General features: G+C 51.3%; 1 protein-coding gene across 4 annotated transcripts in view; it reads right to left on the reverse strand.

Moving 5' to 3' along the window:
* Window positions 1-24,746, reverse strand: part of Dtx2 (deltex E3 ubiquitin ligase 2) — a 39,412-nt gene that overhangs the window by 3,891 nt on the left and 10,775 nt on the right. For 2 of the 4 annotated variants that reach the window (NM_001107157.2, XM_087578622.1), the window contains 6 exon segments: window positions 194-352; window positions 855-928; window positions 2,758-2,895; window positions 8,156-8,259; window positions 17,030-17,666; window positions 19,136-19,477. In NM_001107157.2, the coding sequence (NP_001100627.1) occupies window positions 194-352; window positions 855-928; window positions 2,758-2,895; window positions 8,156-8,259; window positions 17,030-17,666; window positions 19,136-19,403 (1,380 nt within the window). In that variant the 5' untranslated portion in view covers window positions 19,404-19,477. 4 annotated transcript variants of the gene reach the window in all.

A 24,746-nucleotide genomic window follows, 5' to 3' on the forward strand; every position in this document is an offset into this window, starting at 1 on the left:
TATCTTGGCTACTTCTCTGTTTTGTTTTCTTGAGACAGAGTCTCTCTATATAGCTTGGGCTGACCTAGAACTCAATGCTCCTACTGCCTCAACTTCCAAAACACACAGGTACATGACAGCATATTGAGGCAGTAGGTTTAAAAAGGGCCATGGGGACAGGCCCCTGCCGCCCTACCCAGACCGACTGTGGTACCTTGTTCCCGTTGCAATACATGGCCAGCAGGCACAGCAGGTGGAAGGCATGGCTGCACTTGGTGAGGCGGCCCACGACCATGGGCCCAAGGGCCTTGCTGTCAGTCACGTCACTGTACCCAGAGGCCACAGACAGTTTCTCCATACAGATGATGCAGTCCTGCAGGGAGGGATCACAACACACTCTTGCCACGAGCACCCACTGTATGGGTCACAGTGATCCAGTGTAAGGGATCAGGTCTTAGCCCTGTGAGCAGAGGATGCTAGGCCATCAAGTCAACCCAGAGACTATTCTAGAACATAGGACTACACAGGTATCTCTTACTTATGTTCTTGAAAGGCTGACCAAAAACCATAGGCCACGAGGCCAAAATAACAACCCAATGGTTCTTACTAGAGACAAGAGCCAGAGAGGAGAGAGTGTCCCTTAGACAAGGCCACCTTGTTCTTTCACAAAGCTGGCCTGAGTAGTCAGACAGTCATGCCTACCCGACAGGCCTGAGGGGAAAGCACACTGCTCAGGACACCTCAGCTTGGCCATGAGGTGAGAATGAGCTCTAGACACTGCGTCTGAGTGATGTCTACCGAACCATGAGAGGCTGGACCCAGTGTCAGCCCCTTGAAGGCCTTGAGGGCTGAGTTCCTCCTCCTAGGACACATACCTCTTCGGGGGCCACTTTCAGCTCCTCCGTGTACTTTCTGATCACCTGCTCCGGCTCGGGCTTAGGCGCCCCTTCTGGAAGAGAACGGGATGTGAGTGCTGTCCCAGACATGCAAGAAGTGCAGAGCAATGGTGGGGAGGAAGGAAGGAGGCAGGCAGGCAGAAGTTCCGGCTGCGAGGAGGAAAGGTTAGCAGGGCTGAGACAAGAGAGTTAGCTTGAAAGACAGGGCAGGCACCGGACACCTGACCCTGGCTACCCGCATGTACCCCTGAGCAATGTCCCCCAGGAAGCCACCCCAGAAGTGTCAAAGACACTTTTAATATGAGAGCAAAGCACCCCAGGAGATCATGGAGGTGCTGCCTGTCCAACTGTCAATACTCTTCTCAGAAATTTCAGTGAGAGTGGTAGTTTCCAGTCTGGCGGACATGGAGAGGGGCAACATGAGCATCTGTGTGCACTGAGAATGCTGTCACACCTCACTCCTACCTTGGGACTGGAGGACCCGGGTCACGAGCCCACAGGGTTCAGGAACCCAGTGATCCTGGAAGTGGCTGGGGCTTACGGGAGCCCTGAGCTGGGGACCAGAACTCTCCAAGGAGCAAAAGAGTTGGGACAGAGGAGGCAGCAGGGTCTCAGAGTCTCAGTCAAGCTGGAGGAGCAGAAAAGGGACCAGAGAGAACAGTGTAGGAATGAAGTAGTCACCCCACTAGGGCTCCACTGTCACCGGAGGTCACAGTTCGGCTCCTGTTTGGAGGTCAACTTGACGCCTTCAGCCATGGCTGCAGATTTGTAACCTGAGAGCCGGACCACAGGACCCTTCCAGCACAGAGAAGCAGGTGACAGCCACATACCAAGGTGGTTTAGTGTAGAAGCTGGAATCAGGGGCCGTAGGGCTTGATCTAGTTTAGATCCGACCACCTCAGAGACCCTGTCACTCATAGGAGGCGCGGGCCATTAGTTAGCTCCTGGGGAGTGTAGAAACCATAGGGGGTACTACATATACCTCATGTGTCTTATACTCACCAAAGATACACACACAACACAGACACACATGCACACCCCTACCCCTCACAATCCCTGCAGACACACTCTGGCCACTGGTAAAGAAACCAGACCAAAAGGTCAACGGCACTGTAGTTACCACAGAGGGGATCAGGGAGCCTTTAGATCAGCCCAGTCAGTCAGGCCTGGTGGTGCAACGCCTTGAAGTAGCCTTGGGTAACCAGCAATAGTTTGTCTCAAAAACGGGTCAGTGGCTACAGAAGTCTCGGGAACCCTCTTCAGCACTGGCTCCTGACTCCCTGTTTGGAGCTAAGCGCCCCCTTGCCCACAGCTTTTCAGAGCTGAAAGGAGCTTCTGTTACCAGCATTTCCCAAAGTGGGCAGGCCAGCCACTTCAACCCCATGAGAGGCACCTACACCCAAGGAGGCCAAGTGTCTGTATTCTTCCCAAACTGGCTACACTAAGAAGCTGCCAGCCTGTCCAGCCCACAAATCTGCGTCTACAGAAGCAGAATACTAGTGTGTGCAGACAACTAGGACTTTTAGCTTAGCTGGTAGACTGCGTGCCCAGCATGCATAGAGCCCTCCCCGGGTTCCACACTCAATGCTACATGAACTGGATGTGGTGGGAGATGCTACCAAGATGACCAAAGTTCAAGGTGGGCGAGACCCCCTGAAGAGTCACAATCGGCAACAAACACTGCAAAGTCCCATGTCCTCGGTGACAAGCCCATCATCCAACAATGCCAACTGCGAAATGTCAGCAGCCACCTGTGCTGGCAGACAGGGCAGGGAGAAGAGGTGCAGGAGAAAAGGGCCACGGTGGGCAAAGAACAGAGTCCAGGCAGCAAGATTTGGAGGAAGCTGAGCAGGGCTAGAGAGTGTGTGTGAACCGGAACTACCTTTTACGGACATTTTCCTCAGCCTCTTAACTGAGCTGTGACTTTTAGAGGTCGGACGGGAGGCGGGAGGGCCGGTGGGCCGGGGTGCACGGCTAAGACACACAGGGAGTCCAATGGCTGACAGCACACTCGTCATGCCTGCACGGGTGCGAGATCAGACATGCAGAGGGACAAACGTTAGGAGGCATTTCACACTTGGTGCTCCTGACCCTGGCCATCAAGACCAAAATCTCCCCAGGAGAGGGGATCTGATCGCTGGAAGGGTACCAGTGCCTCCCCAGACCTGCAATGCAGTACTCCAGGGCAGACACCAGAGAACCTGGACTCCAAGCTCCCCAGGAGTCTGCATAAGCAACTGTGCCCACGGTAGTATGTGGGGATGGAGTAGGGGACAAGGATGGTGGCTTTACGAGAGCAAGGGCAAACAGCCCAGGGGACTCCTGAGTGATGTCTCTCATGCCAGGCGCAGGGAAGGAAAAGACAGGAATGTGGGAGGGTGCAGCCAAGCTGTGGCAACAGGGGGCAGTCCCCAGCAGCGCTGGCTCCAAGAGACTGGGGCCTTCTCTTGACTCTTTGCTAGAGCCACTTGGCCTGGTTGCCCTGCAGTGAGACGCTGTCCACCACCTGCCCACAGCCCTTCTGGACAGTGTGTAACCATGGCTAACACTAAATGTCAACCTGACGGGCTCTAGAACAGCAGGAGACATGCCTCGGAGCACATCCATGAGTCTGCAGATCAACTGAGGCAAAGCCCCTCTGACTGTGGGCAACTCTGTCCCTGGGCTGCTGTCTGGACTGACAGGGTGGCGGTGGGGGTGGGGGTGGGGAAAGCCAGGCCACCAGTACTCATCTCTGTCTAGGATGTGACGTGACCAGCTGCCTTCCCCACCACGTCCTCAAACCAAGACAAAATAATCCTGATTCTTCCTTCCTCTCGCCTCCTAGCTCTTTTTGTCTGGTATTCTGTCACAGGAAGAGGTAAAGTAACCATCTATAGCTTCAGGGACACTGCTGAGGTGGCACCGCTCCCCCAATGAAGCCACTCCCAGCTGTGGCCTCTTTCATCTACTGAAAAAAAAAAAAACCACAGTAGGCATTGATGTTGACACTGGACAGGCTCCTGTCTCCACAGGACTATCCCATTGGGACCCATACTTCCCCAGATGGACACTCCCCTGAGGATGTCCCTTCCTGACACTTCCCAGGAAAGAATGTGCTCTTGCAGGAGGTCCTTGTCCCTCCCACACTGTACACCCCCACACCCTCCACACACACACACACACACACACACACACACACACACACACACACACACACACACACACACACACACAAGTTCTCTCAGATTTCCATCTGATCCCAAAGGCCCTCCTTCCAGGAATGGATGCCCTGGCTTCTTAGCCACCTTGAGGGCCTCCAGAGCTGGCACAGCTCTCCCACGCCCCACTCCTTTCGAGGACAGGTTGAACTGGAGAGCACAGCCCGCAGCAGAGGTGCGGTGGAAGAGCTGAGGGGCAGCCAGGGCCACCACCCTCAACTAGGTAATGAGTAGGCTGTGCTGGGGACAGAAGCAGAAGCCAGCCGCCACCTGGGCAGCACAGCAGAGGCAGGCTGGGACTGTGTGGTGGCTTCTCACTAGGAGGCATCAAAATGCATGCAGGAGAAGCTTACTGGGAGGGGCCATCACAGTGGGTCACCCATGGGACCCCACTCTGAGAATGCTCCTAGGGTCAAATGAAGTTACCACAGGAAATGGGGGTTTGTGGCAAAAGGACAAGGAAGTGCAAATGGCAGAAAAATGAAAGGGACAAGCAATGAACTGGCTTTCCTCTGGAGAACCCTGACATTTACTCTTTACCTCCCGACTGTGTACAACACGACCAGATGCCTCACGTATTCACTGCTGTACACCCACCATGAAGAGCTGTACCCCGTGGGACCATAAGTTCAAATCAAAGCGCTCCATTCTTAAGTCTCAGGCCAGGCGTTTAGTCACATGGCAAGGAAACCAATACGCAATGACGCAAGTGTGCTCTCAGCCAGCAGGCATCACTGCACACACTGTGGGTGAGACCCAACGTCACCTCCACCCAGCTTCTTCACTGTGCACCATCTTCTTTCCATCTATCTATCTGACATCCCTCAGGCCTGTTTTAGCTGGTAAATTTCCTCAGCATGGGCCCCACGAGATAAAGACGTCACTGACCTACTATATCTGCCCAGCATTCCGGGCAGTTTATCTACCTGTGCAGGAGGCGTGGTAGGTATCTGCAGAGGAGCACAGGGGTCCCTGCACCACCACCATCAGCCCCCAGGAACCAAGTCTCATGATTCCGGCCCCTCTGACAGTGTCCAGTCCTACCACTCCAGTCACACAAAACCCACACAGGAATAAGGAAAGCGCTTTGGCGAGGGGCTGTGGCTCAGCTGGTGAGAGGTGCTTGCCTAGTGTGCACGACGCTGAGTTCCCTCCTCAGTGCTTCACAAGCTGGACCCGATGGTGCACCCCTCTAATTCCAGACTCAAGAGACAGAGGCAGGAAGACCGGGAGTTCATACTCATCCTTAGCTACAGTGAGGCTGAGTACACTAGCCTGGGCTATGTGAGACTGTTTCAAAAACAAGAAGTTCCCACTTCAAAGTTATGTAATGACGAAACAGGAACACCCAGGACCACACCCCTCATCACAGCCGACGTTGCAGGGTGACCCTTTCCCACCTCACACCACCTCTCCAGATGCCACGTTGAAAGGGTCTTCTTCCCAGATGGCTGAAACTAAACTTCCTCCTGCACTCCGCTGAGACAGACTTTACCTAGGTGTGAGGCGAGGCCAGGCTGCATGTGACTTCCCTGGCCACAGCTTGCCATGTCTAACTACCTACCCAGGGCACCTATAGGAACCTTCCTGTGAACAGGAACTCCGTTGTCTAACCCCCTGGTCAGCTGTAAAGGACCAAGAGCCATTGTGCCGTTCCAGTTCATCTAAAACGATGTTTCCTTGCCAAGCATGGTGGTGTATTCCCCTAACCCTAGCACTCAGGAGGCAGAAGCAGGCAGATCTCTGTGAGTTCAGGGCTAGCCAAGGTTACATAGTGAGACCCTGACTCAAAAATAAATAATTGGGGTTGGGGATTTAGCTCAGCAGAAGAGCGCTTGCCTAGGAAGCGCAAGGCCCTGGGTTCGGTCCCCAGCTCCGAAAAAAAGAACCAAAAAAAAAAATTATTTAAAAATATTTCTTTTTACCTAAGTATCTCTTTGTGTCTGTGTTTGGGTATGTATGTGCACACGAGTGCCACTGCCTACAGAGTGGGTGTGTTCCTGAGCTGCCAGTGTGTATTATATGCATAGGACCAAAAACAAACCAAAAACCAAACCCCCAACTCGTTTAAGCGCATGAGCGTTTTGCCCGCACAGATGTCTATTTCCATGTGTGTGCCTGGTCCCTGCAGGGGTCAGAGAGAACACGTGAACTGCAGTTCCAGGTTGTTAGCCTGTCACGTGGGTGCTGGGAACCGAGGCCCGGACCTCGACAGTAGCATCAAGTGCTCGGAACTGCTGAGTCATCTCTCTAGCCTGTCTTCCTTTCCATACACCCCAAAAGTGGCAAATGACCTCAGTGGTTCCCCAAAAAGAAGGTCTGATAAAATAGCAGCACGGATGGTTACAGAGTTCTTCAGTGTCTCCCACAAAGCCAAGGGCACCCACACTTCCTCTGAAAACAGCTCTCCTCTGGGCTCCACCTGCCTGTGGCCTGGCCATCACCCCGTCAATGTTCTTGACATAACTCAGGATGTCGATGCATCACAAAGTACCTAAGGAGGGCTGGAGAGATGGCTCAGCAGTTAAGAGCACTGACTGCTCTTCCAGAGGTCCTGAGTTCAATTCCCAGCAACCACATGGTAGCTCACAGCCATCTATAAAGGGATCTAAGGCCTTCTTCTAACATGTAAGTGTACGTGTAGACAGAGCACTCCTACATCTAAAAAATTAAATAACTAAATAGTACAAAATACTAAGAATTGCACTGTGTCTTAGTCCACAGTGGGTATTAAAAAAAAGAAAGAAAGAAATGGACTTCAAACCAGACAGAATTCAAGAGGCTGAGGCAAGATGATCAAGCCTTGGGTTATATACTATGCTAACAGTCAGGAGGTTGAGGTATTGGGCTAAAGCGTTTAGTGCCTAATGGAGTCATGGAGTCTCAAACAAGACAGGCACAGTGCTATGATAGTAACTCTGTCACTTGAGAAGTGCAGGTAAGGAGGATCAGGAGTTGAAGGCCTTCTGTTACAAGGCTGGGCACATAGGCCTTTAATCCTAGTGCCTAGAAGGCAGAGGCAGGCAATCTCTTGAGTTCGAGGCCAGCCTGGTCTACAGAGTGAGTTCCAAGATAGCTAGGGCCATGCAGAGAAACCCTGTCTTGAAACAGAGATGCAGAAGACGGAAGGACAAGGCACTTCATCAAAGCCCGATGGCTGGAGTCTGATCCCTGGGACATGACAGGAGAAAACTGCCCCACAGGCTGTTCTCTGACCTCATACATGAAATTCCTGAAAACCGCACAGCCTGCCCACCGCTCCTACATATAAGTAAATGTAATTTTTAAAGCTTTTAAGGCCTGGGAAGATAGCTAGGCCACATGAAAAAAGCGAGGCCCAGTGGTGCTCATCGTCGTCCAGGCGCTGGGGAGGCGGGGACAATCAGATTCCTGGAGCTGGCTGGCTGGGTAGTCAGCCAGCGTAGCAGAAGCTATGAGTCCCCAGCCAATGAGAGACTATTTTAAAACACAAGCTGATTGGCTGCTGAAGCCTAAGGTAGTCCTCAGGACCCACCTGCATGCATACTCACAAACACAAACCCTAAAACGAAATGCCAAGACCTGGGGGCTGGAGAGACAGCTCAACAGTTAGAAACACTGGCTGCTCTGACAGGTCTGGTTCCCAGCACTCAAACCCGGAATCACACAACTGCGTTTCTAGTTCCAGGAAATCTGATGCCCTCTTCTGGCCTTTTCAGGAACCAGCACTCATATGGTACACATACACCATTCTGCTGCATACATATACATAATAAACAAATCATAAAACACACACATAAGACCTAACTGGGGCCAAAAAAAAAAGTCTCATGAGGGTCCTGTAAGGAAATGTTCTAACTGTAGTTGAACTGGATGTAAACACTAGAAAGGTCTCCACCAGGCCTGACATGCCCCAGGGCTAGAGAAGCTCCTAGACTTGCTCCCTGGAGGGTAGGGGAGGTATACCAATCACCCCAAAGAAGCACTGATCCCCAAGAAGTCACTTTGGATTTCCCTGAGGACTCAAAGGGTGACGGGGCCTTCACTCCACCACTCCCTCCCCAGTAAGCCGGGTGGGTCACCATCTGTTAGGACACTTACCTGCAAGCGCCTGCTGGACCCTGCTGGGCTTTGGCATCTGCACGGGCACAGTGGTGGGGGCGCTCCCTGGGCTGCTGGAGGAGGGACCGCTGGGGAAGGAGGCACTTGAGGAGAGAAGAGAGCAAACTCAGTGAATGATGCCACAGAGCACTCAGGCCAATGAGTAGCTCAACCCTTTATTGGTGCACTTCCTGTCACAGAACTAGCCACTCTGAGTTTAATTCCCAGAACCCAGAGTGGAAGCAGAGAACCAATTCCTGAAAACTGCTGATCTGCATGTGGGCTGTGGCACGTGACTCACTACACACTAAATAAATAAATAAATACACACAAAAGAAATTTAAGGAAGGCTCTTGGCTGGGTATCATGGCCCAGCACTCAAGGGGCCAGTCCAGTCTACATCTCAAAAGACACAGAAACAGAAATGAGACAGGAAAGCTCTTGGGTACCTACACAGACAGCGTTCAGCAGGCCACAGTGCCAATAAGGCAGGGTCAGTATCGTACACTGTGCTCCAACACAGTTTCTGTGCAACTCCTAGCAAAATAAAATGATGGACTTGGTAATTTTAGTGAGTGCTTATCTTGTGTGTAAGGCAAACTCTGGGTTCTATCAGCTCTGCAACAAAGAATAAAAACCTGAAAAGATTTTAGTATTAACTCTATGCTGTGTATGTATGTGGGTATGTACATTCATATGCGTGTAAGCGTGTGCGAGTGTATGCATGCGTGCGAGTATGTGCGTGTGTGTGCGTGCATGTTTCGATCTTGCACAGAGGGAACCTGAAGTCACAGGCAGCTCTGTATCCTCAGGGCTTCCAGGCCAGCCAGCCTAGCCAATCAGTGAGCTCCAGGTTCAATGAGAGACCCCATCTCATTGAAAAACAAGCCAAACAAACAAACAAATGACAAAAATGAACCAACCAAGCAAACAAACAAACAAGAGGCAGAGGCAGGTGGGTCTCTGTGAGTAGGAGGCCAGCCTGGTCTCTGAGCAAGTTCCAGGCCTCCAGGCCAGCTAAAGTCACCCAGTTCAACAGCAGCCTGGGCTACACAGGTGTGTGTGTGTGTGTGTGTGTGTGTGTGTGTGGTGTTGGGGTGTGGGGGTGTAGGGCCTGCCTGGGCAGCTTACTGAGACCTTGTTTCAAAGTAAAGAAAACCTGGGGTGCTGGTGAGATGGCTCAGTGGGGAAAAGGCACTTGCTGATGAGTTCAAACTCTGGAACTGATCTGGTAGAAGAGAGAACTCACCCCTGAAGGTTGTCCTCTGACCTCCATGTGCACGTGAATTAGCAGAAACAAGTACATGTGTACATATGCATGCACACGCACACAAAATACATACATGTTAAGAGGAGACACGTTTGTAGCTCAGTGGTAGAGCCTTGCCCAACACGAGTGAGGCCCTGGGTTCAATCCCTAATACTCCAAAATAAATGGATGCGTGAACACATCATAAGAGAACACCATTCGCAAGACACTCTGGTTGGGGCAGAGCTCTACTTCTAGAACAGTTGGCTAAAGGCCTGGATTCCTTCCTACCAGCTCCCCCTTCCCACACAGAGATGCTCCTCAGAGCCGGAACACGGAAGGCACTCAGGCACAGAGGGTAGGCACTATCTGGCTCCTGTACAGCTATGGGCATACCAGCCCCTGCCTCCCAGGTCTGCCCCATAGACAGCCACAGATCACAGGAGTGGAGGGTGGACGCTGCAGGCAGCTGGTGACCTCATCCAGCTGGGAAGCCACACGCCCAATTGGAGCTGCGCTGAGGGAGGGCCTCCTGCGGGGTCTGGAACAGAGCAGTGCTCCAGGGCTGACCTCGGTGATAACACAGGTTTTATTTGCCAGGCAGTGATGGTACAGCCTTTAAACCCTCCTGCACTGAGGAGGCAGAGGCAGGTGAATCTCTGAGTTTGAGGTCTACAAAGTTCCATGACAGCCAAAGTTACACAGTAAAACCCTGTCTGGAAAAAATAACAACAAAAAAGGGGTTTTAAATTTCTTGAATGTTCTCTGCAAATAAGCCTCATGTGGTGGGGCTTCCTGCCCCCTCTATTTTCAGCCCCAGAGGAAGGTGAGGCTGACGGCATTGTGGGTGAACTGATGAAGCCAGAGCTGGGCTGAGGTATTGATGCTACCCCAGCTTGCAAGCTCCACCCCTCCCTAAGTCTGTTTCTACCTCTTCCCTTCTTTTTTCCTTTAGCTATGGCAACATGCAGCTGAGGCTGGCCTAGAACTCACTGAGTAGCTGAAGATACGATGACCCTCAACTCCGGCCTCCAAACTCTGGAGTGTTAGAATTACAGCTGTACACTACCACACCATTTACACAGTTCTAACGATTAAACCAAGGACGCTCTAGGCTCTGCTAATTTAGCTATAGCCCCAGCCTACGGGCCCCTCTTTAGATAGTCACATATATATTCCAGCTGTCCTTGAACTTAGCACGTACCGCAGGCTGTGCCAGCTAAGTGCCAGGATTACAGATGCACGCCAGCACAGCAGCTGCTTCCTGTGCCTCTCCCCCGACCCCTCTCAAGAGGGCCATCTGTGGTGTGAGCCACTCAGATGCTCTGTACCTAAGCGAGGGCACTCAGCCCAGCACGATGGCACACACTGCAAACCCAGCATTCTGGGCAGCACTGCAGAGGCAGGCGGATGGCCCAAGTTTGAGACAAGACATACATAGTAAATTCCAAGCCAGGGAGGGTCAACAAACATAACAACCATGCCCTTCACCCACTTCACCTCTCCAGGGAGCAATGAACTTGAGCCCAGAATCAACACTGCCAGAAAAAACAGAGTTTGGCTCTATGGCTTCCCAGCATGAGAATGCTGTCTAGAGAGAAAGCCCAGGGCCCCACATAAATGGGATCCCTGGCTACTTCCCCATTCCCAAGCCTTCCCTCACCAGAAAGACACATGAATGGGGAGAGAAAGCCGGACTCTACACCAAATGTAGCTGAGAATAAGAGACAAGGACTTTGAGTCTGTGTGTGTGATATGCACATGTGTGCATGTGTGTTTTTGTATGTATGCAGGGGCATGTGGACATCATGTCCAACATCCCACTCAATTGTTCTTCCTCCTTATTCACTGAGGAAGAATTTCTCAATCAAACCCGGAGTTCACCAATATGGCTGTTTGCCAGCCACCTCCGGTGGCTCTGAGGATGGAATTCCAGAAGAGCCACGCCCTTTGTGTCTGTGTTTCCAGGGGCTCTGAACCCCCATCTTTGCACTGAATAGCCAAGAGCTGTAATCACAGAGCCTCCTCCCCATCCTGACTTTCAGTTTTCCACACAGACAGAACCTGACAGTCCCAGGCACTAGGGGCTCAAGTCAAAGGAAATCCAAGGTCGTCCATTCCCCACCCTGGACTTGGGCTACACTCAGCTCCAATCTGGACAGACTAACAACGACAGTCTGAGGTGACACTACAAAATGGCGGGCCAGGTCCCACTCCAGAGCTGCCACTCCTGTACAGGGCGATGACTACAAAGCCCAAAAATCTCCAGACCTCTCATGTCTTCTGGGTGAGGAAATAAGACAAAGCAGGCCCCCAGAGCCCTCACTGTGGGAAGATCCACAGCAGCATTAGAGGAAAAGGAAAATTCTGGGGTCAGCAAGATGCCTTAGCAAGGGAAAGAGCCTTGCCGCAGGCCCGATGACCAGAGTTGGATCCCTGGGAGCCGTAGGAGGAGAGACCTGATTTCCACAAGTTGTCCTCTGACCTCCACACTTGTGCCATGGCACGATGTATACTTGTGAGTGTGTGTGTATGTGGACACACACACAAATGTAATGAAAAGTATTTTAAAACAGCTGAGGCATGGTAGTGCATGCCCTTCACCCTGGTCCTCAAGGAGGCAGAGGCAGGTGAACTCTGTAAATCTGAGGCCAACCTGGATTACATGGTGACAGCCAGAGCTATGCAGTGAAATCCTGTCTCAAAAAAATAAGTTAATGAATTAAATACAATTTAATAAAAAGAAAAATCCTGAACATACAACACCCGACTCTCACACAGGACAGTGGCTGACACTAGGACCCACGGCAAGAATAGAAACAAGGCAGAGAGAGCATCAGTTCTAATCACACAGGCATGGCAGCCAGACTCGCAGCGCAGAGGCAGTGGGGAAGGGGGCCCTTCAGAGCAGAGGCGAGGAGAACACAGCAGATGCTGCTGGGTGTGGTGGCTCCCGCCTGTACTCCCGACAGTCTGGAGACTGAAGAGGACTGTGAGTTCAAGCCAACTCCTGAGTTACAGACAAGGCAGCTGACTACACTGCAAAATTGTGTCTCAAAAAAAAAAAAAAAAAAAAAGTGGGGAGGGGAACTGGGGAAGGTGGGGGCAGGGTGAGAAGGCTCGGTTGATAAAGGGACACTGCCAAGCCTGAGGACCGGGCCTGATCCTTGGTACCCACATGTTGGAAGTGAGGAAGCAACTTCATGAGCAACCCTCTTATCTACACTTGGAGCGTGGTGAGCGAGTGCATACTGGTGCACACACAAAATACATCAGCAAAATTAATATAGAAACTATGGTCAGGGGCTGGGGAGACAGTTAAGAGCATTGGCTGCTCTTCCAGAGGACCCAGATTTAACTTCCAATTCCCACAAGGTGACTCACAACCTTCTATAACCCCAGTCCCAGGGGATCTAACACCTTCTTCTGGCGACACACACACACACACACACACCCCGTATCATATACACATATTTTTAAAAATTTTTACAAACAAGGTGAGTGGTCCTCTGACTTTTATGTGCATATAAACCATGTCCACAGCACACATACACTCTCTCGTCTTACATGAGTTGATAATCATGTGTTAAACCACATTCATGGCTATCCTCAGCTAGAGGAAGCCTCTGGAGCACAGGCTAGACACACCTGGCTAATGTTTCAAAACTGCCAGCCCTCGTCACTGCCCTTCACCAAAATGGTAGGCAAGTTGTCCCGCCCGGCTTTACAGAGGCGGGTGGCGCATGACACATTTTGGAAAGTTTTCCAGCGCCCTCATTAGAGCACGTGTTTTGCTGCTTAAAGGGATAAGACTTTAGCTAGGAGGAAATGTCGCCTTACCCAGAAGCTCAGTTACAAATGACACAGCTTTGTCTGGAGTGCACGTTCCCAGGGGGCACAGCCAGTTTCACCTAGACTGAGCACAGGGGGAAGGGAAACCACAGGAGCTTTACAAAACGAAAACCTAAAGAAAGGGTGTGAGTTTCCACAAAAGCCTGGGGTCACTTTTAATGGGGCTCAGCAGCAGGCGAGTAGGTCCAGGCTCCCGAGAGCTGTGCTCTATTTCAGACTGGCCCTGCCTGACTGCTGCTGCCTCCCCCCAGACAGCTCTACAAACTCTCACCTAGTACAGCCGACCCTCCCCTCCCCTCCCCTCCCCTCCCCTCCCCTCCCGTGGCTGTAAGGCCTGTTACCACAGCCCCTGGGGAGACCGAGGGGCCAAATGTTTGCATTTCTCCCGGTGCCAGCTGGGGGAAGAGACCAGAGGGTTAGCTAAGCCTCATGCCTCTACAACCCATCAGAGCAGAGAGCTTGAGGAAGGCCACAGAATAAATTAGACATGGGAGGCTGGCGACATGCCACCAATCCTGATGGCCTGAGTGCAATTCCCAGGACCTACATGGTGGAAGGGGAGAAACTGACTCCAACAAGCTGTCCTCTGACCTCCACACACACCAACCCACCCACACCTATGAAACACACATGTAATGTTTCAATCTGAAAAGATATGGGTAAACGTTTGCTAGTTCAGACTGGATAGGTTCGAGCAAGTGAAAGGATGCCCCTCCCAGCTCCTGAAAGGCCTGAGGAAACACGGATGCAAGCAAGGCACTTATGCCAGGAGGCAGCCAGCTTGCTCTGAAGCTGTCCAACCAACACAGCAGGCTGGCCCAGTTCCCCTTGTCTCCTGCCACCCAGCAAGTAACAACAGGTAGCAGCTACCCAGCAGCAAGGTGGCCCAGTGACCTCCATCGTCTGCCTGGCCTGCCAGGGAGTCTAAGCAGGGTCTGTAGGCCTGATGTGGGGAGGAGAGGCCCCAACCTACAGAAGCCCAAGCTGAGGAGAAAAGATCCAAGACCAAGGCTGACTCATCCCAAGCCGCCAGGTAGAGGCTCTGTGGACACCTCGCCTCTGTGAAGGGCTCACAATTATAACCCTGGTCCTCATGAGCTGAAGGATTGAAAATGAGAGGTAGCCTGAGCTACAGTAAACTCTAGGCCAGGCTAGAGAGAGAGTGAACTATTACCTGGGAGAGGAAGAGCGAATAAAGGAGCAGGGAGGGGTTGGGGAGGAAAAGAGCAGAAGGGAAAAGGAGACAGGAAAAGAGTGGGACAGAAAAATTGACCTCGACTTACAGCAATTCAACAAAGCTGAAGCTGCTTCAGTGTCCTTGGCTGAGCACAGAACCCCATCCCCTCAAGGACCGACCACACGCTAGGCCTAAGAGCAAGAGAGGGGGACATCCCAGGAGCCCTGCAGGCTCATGTCCATGAAAAGCCTGCCCAGGGCCGGTGATGCCTGTTTGGACTCCCAATTCCCAGTGGAGATAGGCCCACATGTCCCAGAGTACACACACATGCCCCACCTCAGGAGAAAGACAGGGAGGATGGTAATCCAGGCCCCAACTCCCCCTCGTCCAGCAGACACCTCCTCACACTCCGCACACTCAAACCAGCTTCAGTGCCTGTGTCCCACCCAACTACCTGCTTTTCCTTTTAGGGAGCCGGCAGACACCTAGGCACCACGCTAGGCAGACAGTATCCCACTGAGCCACACCCGAGATTCTCACTGGGGGATTCTACCACTGAGCCGCGCCCCAAGCATGGAAGATTCTAGATAAGTCATTCTAGTGCTCTGCCGACCTGCAGGTCCTGATCTGCAGACTCTAGTCAGACATCTCTGATGTCCATCTCTGCCGAGGTATCAAACCCCTGGGCAGCTCGCCCTTGTTCAGGTGGGGTTTAAAAAATACTGTTAGCTTTTCTAAGATGCCTGTGTGTGCCGGGCACTTTTATCTTTTTATTTTATAATTTTTTAAAAAATTGTTTTAGTGGCGATGCTGAGGATGGTAGTGTTAACACTCCAACGGGAGGAGGAAAAAAGAGAATGGAGAAGTCCAGGTCAGCCCGAAATATAGAGAGACTTCTTTCTAAAAACAAAATGAAATTAAAACAAATAAACATAAAATACCAGAGCTGGTGAGATGGTTCAGTGGGTAAAGAAGACTGCAGTCAAGCCTGATGACGAGTTCAATCCCAGACCCATACACAGTAGGAGAGAACGGACCCACTCCGTGCACTGTGGCACTTGCAGCAGTGCGCGCACGCGCGCACACACACACTCTCTCTCTCTCTCTCTGTCTCTCTCTCTCTCTCTCTCTCTCTCTCTCTCTCTGTCTCTCTCTCTCTCTCTGTCTCTCTCTCTCTCTGTCTCTCTCTCTCACGGCGATAAAATTATTTTTAAAAATTACTATCTAAAACCAGGCATGGTGGCACACACCTTTAATCCCAGCACTCAGGAGGCAGAGGTAGGCAGAACTCTTAGTTTGAAGAGAGTTCCAGGACAGCCATAGCTACACAGAGAAACCTTGTCTTTAAAAAATAACAAACGAAAAAATCATGATCTGGTTTGGGGGCTGGAGAGATGGCTCAACAGTGAAGCACTGGCTGCTCTTCCAGAGGATCCAGGTTCAATTCCCAGCATCACATGGTGACTCACAGTCATCTGTAATTCCAGTTCCAGGGGATGCGACATCCTCCCCCCGCACCAGGTATGCATGTGCACAGACACAGTACAGGCAAACCACCACACACTTAAAAACAAAACAAACTATTAAACCAAACCACAACAGCAAATTCCACCTGGCTGTGCACGAGGGCATAACCTGTAACCTCAATACCTGTTAGACCGAAGCTAAAAGACTGAAGGCCAGACCAGCCTCAGCCGCTCAGCAAGCAGAGCTGGGGCCCAGTGCAATGCAGTCCCGGGGGCCAAGTGCAGGCTCCTCCATCTCTAGCACCATGAGCCAACAGAACTAAAAGCAAACTGCTTGGTTTGGATGGGCCTCAGACACCATCACCTTTCTCGGGCGCTAGATCCCAGGCCATCCACCTTCCCCACTCACCCCAAAACAAACTGTGGGCTCAGGGTTCAGGGTTAGAGCTGCTGTTTCCACCCCCATATCTGCACTGCCGGGCACAAGGCAGAAGTCAGTGAGTTATTCCCAGTATCCTCAGGGCACAGAGCCCCTCAGATAGTATGGAAGCCTGGGAGAAGTTGGCTGCACCCTAGGACCCTGAGAATGGACTGCTGGGACGTGGGCAATGGCCTATACTCCCAGCACTGAGGCTGAGGCGGGAAGCTTGACGAAGGTTCAAGGGCAACATACTGAGTTCTGGGTCAGCCTGGACTACAGAATATGTCTGTTTTTAAAAAACAAAAACAGAGTTGGGGCTGTGCTTGGTTGGTAAAATGCTTTCCTGGCAGGCCCGAAGCCCTGGGCTTGATCCTCTAGTACTTGAGAGTTAGAGACAAGAGGATCAGAAGTTCAAGATCGTCCTCAGCTATTCAGGAAATCTGAGGCCACCTTGAGCTACATGAGACCCTATCATCAAAAATACATAAAAATTAAAAAGATTTAAACACTGCCGATCACAGGACGACCAGGACTCAACAATCAAAGTGCCACGGCCTGGTAGCTCCATGGGACGTCAAAGTGGGAAACCAAGGAGGCTCGGCACATAGGTGGCACTTGCAAAAGAGAACACACAAGGGGCACGCAGACGTGGAGGTGCAAGGCTGAGGGAGAGGCTTTCCACAAAAACAAAGTTCCCACCGGGAGGTACCTGGTTCCACTGGAGGTGGACGGTCCTGAGGGCAGGAGCTGTGGCCCCAGGTGGGAGAGGCTGGAGTGCAACAGGGACTGGTTGCCTGGAACAGGAGGTGTGGCACCCCAGGGGCTGGTGGTGTTCAACCTTGGCGCAGATCTGGCCCCAGACAGTGAAGATTTATTGTATGGGGCAAAGGCCTGGTGGGCCCCAGAGACAGTGGCGGTCCGGTGGGGTGCTTGGGGGGCAGGATAGGCAGGCAGGTTGGTCATGGAGTGGCGGTAGCGACCTGACACAGGGCCAGTTCCGCTACCATGGAGGCACTGTTGGCAAAAGCAGATGAGTCCCATTTGACGTGGGACAGCGATGTCTGAAGTCACTGGGTAAACTGGCCCCACTTGCCGTCGCACACTCCGGCAGAAGCTGGAAGTCTTGTTGGTTTGGGTTAGGGTGGCATAGTTGACAGTGTAGTTGTACCCCAGTGGGGCCAAGTCCACAACCTGGATGCCCCGGGCCACTTGCTGTTCCAGATAGTCACAGATTCTAGCTTCGTAGGCTATCCAAGATCCGTCATCACCCAGCCACTCCCAGACGATGCCCTGGCCTGGGGCAGAATTCTGTGAGAACAGGTGTCTGCGCACGGACCTCATGGTGCCTGTAGAGAAGGATCAGGACCCATAAATGAGAATCCTCCTGCTGCTCCACACGCTGACGCATGCTGACATGGCCACACCCACTTTTCTGTTGAGTATGTGCCCGTGTGACACCATGGCATGTCCATGGTGTCACTGTCTGTGTGCTTCTGTGTTTTGTATGGATGTCTGTACTTGTAGGTGTGTTTGCCTGTATGTCTAAGTATCTATGTCTGCATGTGTGTCTGCCCACACCATGTCTGTGCACCTGTGTTTGTGTATGTACATCTGTGTATGAATGTCTATATGCGTGTGTGCCTGTGTCTATGTGTTATCCATCTGTGATGTGTTTGTCAGTGGTGTGTCCATGGTATGTATATGTCATGCTTGAGTATGTATACTTGTGTCTGTGTATGTGTCTGTACAGGCTTGTACTTGTACATACATGTGTGTATGTGTCTGTGGTATGTGTGGCATGTCTGGGGTGTACTTGTGTCTATGTGTGCGTCTGTGTCTGCTTATGTCTGTGTTGCTGAAGTTGGACCCCGGGGACCTCACATGTTCTAGGTATGGGTTCTACTACTGAGCTACATCCCCTGTCTCAGGTCTTTCCCTGCAATAATTCAGCACCATCACTGTTGGGAGACGAAGACGATCAAATGGCTATTTGACTCAGGACTAGCAGATCCTATTTCATCCAGATTCCACTGTAGGGTATAGAGGCTCACAAGGCAAAGGGTGCCAAAAGGTCCAAATCACAAAGCAAGAGCCCACCCTCTATAGCAAAAGACGTTAGCAGCTTTCTTGTCAAACATGGCTGACACTTGATAAGGCTTTCTTTTTCCCTGCTTTTGAGACAATTTATTTTCAAAGTCTTACAAATACTCCATCCTTGGCCCAAATACTGGAATTATAAGCAAGCAGAAGACTCTTGAAACTACCACGGTATACTAACGCATACCAGCCAGTCTGCTGGAGGATGGAGCCAAGAGAGCCTCCACATGTACTCCCAACACATCTGTCACCACTACAAGGTCCATTCCTCCCAGGTAATGACTGGTTTCTTTTAAGACAAGATTTCGTGCATCCCAGCCATACCTAGAACTCACTATGCAGTCGTCAAGGAGAGCCTTGAACTCCTGACCCTTCAGTCCCCACCTCCACAATGCTACAATTACAGGTACGTAGTCAACGAGGGTTATGCAGTACTGGGGCTAGAACCCACGGCTTCCTGCACAAGAGGTAAGCACTCTCAACTGAGCTACATGCCCAGCACTGGTTGCTATTATTAATTAACGCACCCAATCAGATGTGATCATGTAAAGAATAGGGATGGAAGGTGTGTCAGTCACATCCATAACCTAAAACCTAGCTTAATACCAGCCCAAAGCCAGGCACTGTAAGGTATAGAGACTGTAAGGTAAGGCAAAGGGCACCAAAGGACCAAGTCGGAAAGCAAGGGCTCACGCTCTATGAGGCAGAAGGGTCTTACCAGTGTCCTGGCGGAACTGAGTCCAGCTGGGGAGGTCGATGATGTAAGGGGCCAGTGAAGGATCAGCTTGGCCTAAGGGGATGCTGTGGGCCAGGCTCCCCAGTCCAAAATGCTGGCCCCTCTGCCGGATAAACTGCTGCTCAATAAAGGAGCAGACAGTGGCACTGTAGGGGTGCCAAATGCCAAGACCATCCTGCCATTCCCACACAGCCACCACCACATGGCTAGGGTACACCTGCGGCAGAGACGAGCTTGGGGCCATGGCCATCTTCCGCTTTCTCTGAAGACTTCACACCACTCTGGGCTGCAGGTTCAGGTTCATTGCCCAGCACCTCTGGGGACCTAGAAAAAGACACAGCATTTACTCATAGACATTAGGGACCTGTCAAACAGGTAAAGAAAACCAACTTTTATGTTTTCCTTTTGAGACGGGGTTTCTCTATGTAGTCTTGGCTGTCCTGAAATCCTTCTGTAGACCAGGCTGGTTTCCAACTCAGAGATCCACCTGCCTCTGCCTCCCAAGTGCTGAGGTTAAAGGAGTGTACCACCATTGCCTGGCTGCCTGAAAACCAGCTTTCCTCTACCACCTTCAGGGTACCTTGGATCAACTCTTGATCTCCATGTCTTGCTCTAGCAGACAGGATAATTAAAAGTCATTCTTGGAGTGGGTGAGCCAGCCCTGAGGGCGTGAGAGCTGACCCCGCCCCTCACCAGCTACGGCATGTGGGAGAGCAGCCTCGCCTGGGCCCTGGGCGGCACAGTAGAGCTGGTCCTGGTGACTTGGGTGAGAGTGAGCTGGCCCAAGGCCAGGAAAGTGGGAGAGCTGGCCCTGCTCCTTGCTGGCTTCGCCATTGGGTGAGCTAGCCAGGGCAGTGCTGGAGAGTTCACCCTGGTAGTGTGGGTGTGGGAGAGTTGGCAGCCTGACCAACTCAGCTACTACCCAGGCCCAGCTCCAGGGCTCTGAGTTGGCCCACTCCAACCTCCACCGCTTCTGTGAACTGCGGGAGCACGTGAGGAGGGTGGTCCCGCAGATCCAAGCTGCAGAGTATCTGTGGAGTTCCAGTGAAGACCCAGTATTGGTACTGTAGCAGAAGCCAGAAGACTCTAACCAAGGACTCACTGCAATGAACATTTTTAAGTAAAGATATCTGAACAAAAGGGTATACTGTGGGACACACCGTGACACACTACAGCTTCCACAATGGGATAATTTTTGTTTATTTTTTTATTCTTATTTTCTATGTTATGTTGGTGGGGAGGTTGCAAGGGCCCAAGGTTAGGTACAAAAGAACGGGGAGATAAGTGAGATGGGGTGCACTATGTGAAATTCACAAAGAATCAGTGAATTCTGATGTGTGCACAAAAGACCCACACAGGCCGCGTAACCCAGCTCCTCTCTGCCGAGCCCTGTCCCTGCACTCAGTGTATTTTTTAGTCACTCCAAGTCTTTGTGGACCAGGCCATGATGTTACATCTGTGTTGTAAGAGTACAGTGTACCAGGCCTTATTTGTCATATAGTAACCCTGCTGTACCACCATCCTCGAAGATGCTCTGTAGCTCAGAACAAGGGCTCCAGGACACCCTGAGGCAGTAGCTTAGGTAGGACTAACACAGGTTCCTAGGCTGGGGAGATGGACAGTTTGCTATAGGAATTAAGGACCCAAGTCCAGACCCACAGACAGAGCCCACAGAAAAGCTGGGCTTGTGTGATGCCTGCATCTGGGACCCCAGTGCTATAAAGCAAACAGGAGAATCTCAAAAGCTCGTTGGCCACCCAGCCTAGCCAAGATGGCAGGCTTCAGGTTCAGTAGAGCCCCTGCCTCATAGCAGTAAGGTAGACAGTGATAAAGGACATCGAGACTTCTGCATGCACAAGCAAGCACACACACACGCACCTGTGCACACACACACCACACAAAAACAGAACAGCTAAGGACTATCACTGACCACAAGAAACCCTAGATAAAAAACTGGAGAGAGAGCTCAGTGGTTAAGAGTAACTGCTCTTTCAGAGGTTCTGAGTTCAAATCCCAGCACCCAACATAGTGGCTCACAACCATCTGTAATGAGATCTGATGCCTTTTTCTGGTGTCTGAAGACAGCTACAGTGTATTCACATATAATAAATAAATAAATAAATCTTCGAAAAAAAACAAAAAAAACAAAAACCTAATGTGCTGCTAGGTGGTGGTAGCAGTGGAACACGCCTTTAATCCAGCACTCAGAGGCAGATCTCTGTAAGTTCAAGGCCAGCCTGGTCTCTTATCATAGCCAGGACTGTTACACAGAGAACCCTGTCTTGAAAAAACAAAAAACAAATAAACAAAACTCTGAAGTATCCCTCAGCTGTCTCCACAGCCCTCCCTGTGCCAGGAGCTCAGAAGCTGTCTCCCCTTTCACTCCATCTTCTTTTGAGAACTTACATTCTTCCTGTTCAACTTGTGTGACTCAGGGGGCGTGGATGAGTGGTGCACCGCCCGCCGAGAATCCCCCAGTGTCACATGAGCTCATGATCCTGCACACCCTCCCTGTGCCAAGCAGAAGTCTACTGAGCAGGAACACACACAGACACAATACTGTCCCAAGTCTTCCTACCCCACCACAGACCCCAGCCCAATACTCCATTCACAGTGGCAGGCCAGGCACCAGCGGGCATTCCACACACGCTAGCTAGCCTAGAACACAGCTGGAGACACTGACGTCATAGCGTGCCAACAGCTGTGCCATGAGAGACTGCTAGGGCACAGGCCTGTACCAGCTCTTAGACCCTGAGCTGACGAGTCTCCTGATTCCCACAGCCAGCTCCCAGAGCTCCCATCAAATTCCGTCCTCATTTCCCAGGTTCTCAGTCATATGGCAGCACACTCTGGAGCGTCCCAGACCCTGCTATCCCTCAAAGCTGAAAAAGGGCCAAGGAATGGTCCTAGAACGGACAAAACCAAGAAGCACAGGCTCCACTGTCCCTAGAAGCCCTTACTCTCTCGGCTTGCCTGGTTTCATTGAGAAAATGGAGATGTCAACTATGTGAGATTTTCTTCATGAGAACTAAGCCAGACAGTATAGATCACCCACCCAGCTGGGTGTGGCAACACATGCCTATAAACACCAGCACTACAGAGAAGGAGGCACAAAGAGTTTGAGTTTGAGGCTGGTCTGGACCACACGGGGACTGTCACAAACAAACAAACAACTGTTAAGGGCTGCTGAGGTGGCTCAATGAGAGAAGTGTTTGCAACACAAGCAGGGGGACCTGAATTCAGACCCCCAGAGCTTATGCTAAAATGTTATGTCTATGACCCCCAGCCTGGAAGGGTGCACACAGGTAGGCTTAGCTCTGCTACCCAGCTTGTCTGGCGGAAATGAAACACAGGTGAGCTCCTCAGTCAGCGAGAGACACTGTCCCAAAAGATAAATTTGGGAAAAGGGCTAAGGAAGACATCTTGACATCAAGTTCTGGTCTCCATATGCACCCTTCCAGGAGAGAGTAACACACACACACACACACACACACACACACACACACACACACACACACACACACACACTTACTTTAAAGTTGGGTATAGTAAACACACCTGTGATCTTAGGACCTCAAAGGCAGGGACAGAAGGATCAAAAGTTCAAAGCCAGCCTGAGTTACAGGAGAGAATGCCTCTAAAACCCAAACTACAACAAATTAGCCTACAGAGTATGCACCCAGCACTGGCCCGAGGCAGATTTCAACCCCAGGCTTTGGCCTTCCTGCTGTCTACTTCTGTCCAGGTGCAGAGGGAAGGGAGGCCACAGTATGCAAACACAGTAGTGGATCTGGCCCGTGAGGACTCTGAGCAACTCTGGGTGCCAGGCTGGCCACCAAGCCTTCAAGGCCTCCAACAAAGGCCCAGACACTGCCTGAGGATAAGACCTGGGGTGCCCTGGGCAAGGCTGGTTCCCCTCAGAATCTACAATTTAAAGTGCCTATAACCTAGGCATAGACCAGATGTTGACATCAGAGCCTGTGACTCCAAAATGTCACTAATGGCTTAGGTAGCCAGGTCCTACAGTTTACAGGTATGTTCCAACATGTGTGTCCATCCTCAGATAAACCAACTTCCAGAGCTCTGCACAACACCAGGGGTATGGTCAGAGATGCTGGTTCCAGTCTTCAGTGAAAGTGAGGCCACAGCAGACCCTGGGTCCACCACCACTACCCTCTGCAGTTGGCCAGTGCCCTCTCATAACAATCTCTCCACCTCTGGGACCTCATGCCCAGCCATAGCTAACTCTACAAGTTCCAGAACATTCTAAGTCTTTGATTCTATTGGTGCCTCACTAAGCACGCATGCAGATCCTTCCAGAATGCCACTAAGTCTTCCTCCTGAACCTTCTGGCCCACATCATCACAAGGGAGGTGACAACACTCCCCTGTCCCCTTTAACACAGAGGCCACAATCATCCCAGCAAGCCTGCATGTCCTCAAGTCAGTCTCCTTGAGGGAACAGCTACTACCAACCCCCATATGGGGCTATAGAACTTCAAATGTCCCACAACACAGAGGGTCTGAAACCCTAGGACAAATGAGATGGCTGAATGGGTAGATACCTGCCACTAAGCCTGGCTACTTGAGTTAGATCCCCCAGGACCCACACAACAGAAGAGAACTGACTCCCGCAAGCTGTCTTCTGACCTCCACCCACAAGCTATAACACACACATGCACATGCAAAGAATGCAATAAAAATATAGGGGGAGAGCCACAAATGCCAGGGGCCTGGGCTTTTTGAGTTGGTGCCTAGACAGGCCCACCAGCTTGCCGCTGGAACCCTACAATCATGCATGGTAGCCCCGAGTCCATGCCCACTCTCTTACCACAGCCCCGGCCGCACTTCAAAAACGTAATTTGTTTCAGCACCTAATGGTGGGGCTATTTAGGGTATTCTTAATTATGGAAATTACACTAATTAGATGTGGGGGAAAGCCTCAATCTGGAGGCAATATAAACATACTATACAATATGGGAAGTTCTTTTAGTACTGGGGATGGCACCCAAGACTGCTACTGAACTAAATACCACCACCCCTAATAATGGGATTTTCTGAGATGGGGGTCTGGCTCCAAATTGACCTTGAAGTCCAGGCAATTCTCTTGCTTCAGCCTCTAAGTGATGTTGGTAGGTAGGTAGGTAGGTAGGTATGTACATACGCACGTAGGTAGTAGGCATGAGCCACTACACTCAGCTCTTTTAAATTTTTTATTATTTATGCTTTTAATTATGTGCATCGGTGAGTCCAGGTTCCTGCAGAGCCATCAGATGCCCCTGGAGCTGGAATTACAGGCAACTGTAGGCTGGGCTAGGAACCGGATTCTCTGGAAAAGCAGCAGGCACTCTTTAACATCTAAGCCACGTCTTCAGCCCCTGGTTTTATAAGACGGAGTCTCACTTGTAGTCCAGGTTGGCCTGGAATTCTAGAAAACCCTCCTGCTTCCGACTCCTACAGAGCTGGGATTATAGGCCTGGCCACCACTGGTCCTACACACTTGACTCTCTAAGCTGTTTTCTTTTTTTTTTTTTTTCCCGGAGCTGGGGACCGAACCCAGGGCATTGTGCTTGCTAGGCAAGTGCTCTACCACT

Source organism: Rattus norvegicus, chromosome 12, assembly GCF_021556685.1.
Source record: "Rattus norvegicus strain SHRSP/BbbUtx chromosome 12, alternate assembly SHRSP_T2T, whole genome shotgun sequence".
NCBI classification, from domain to species: domain Eukaryota; kingdom Metazoa; phylum Chordata; class Mammalia; order Rodentia; family Muridae; genus Rattus; species Rattus norvegicus.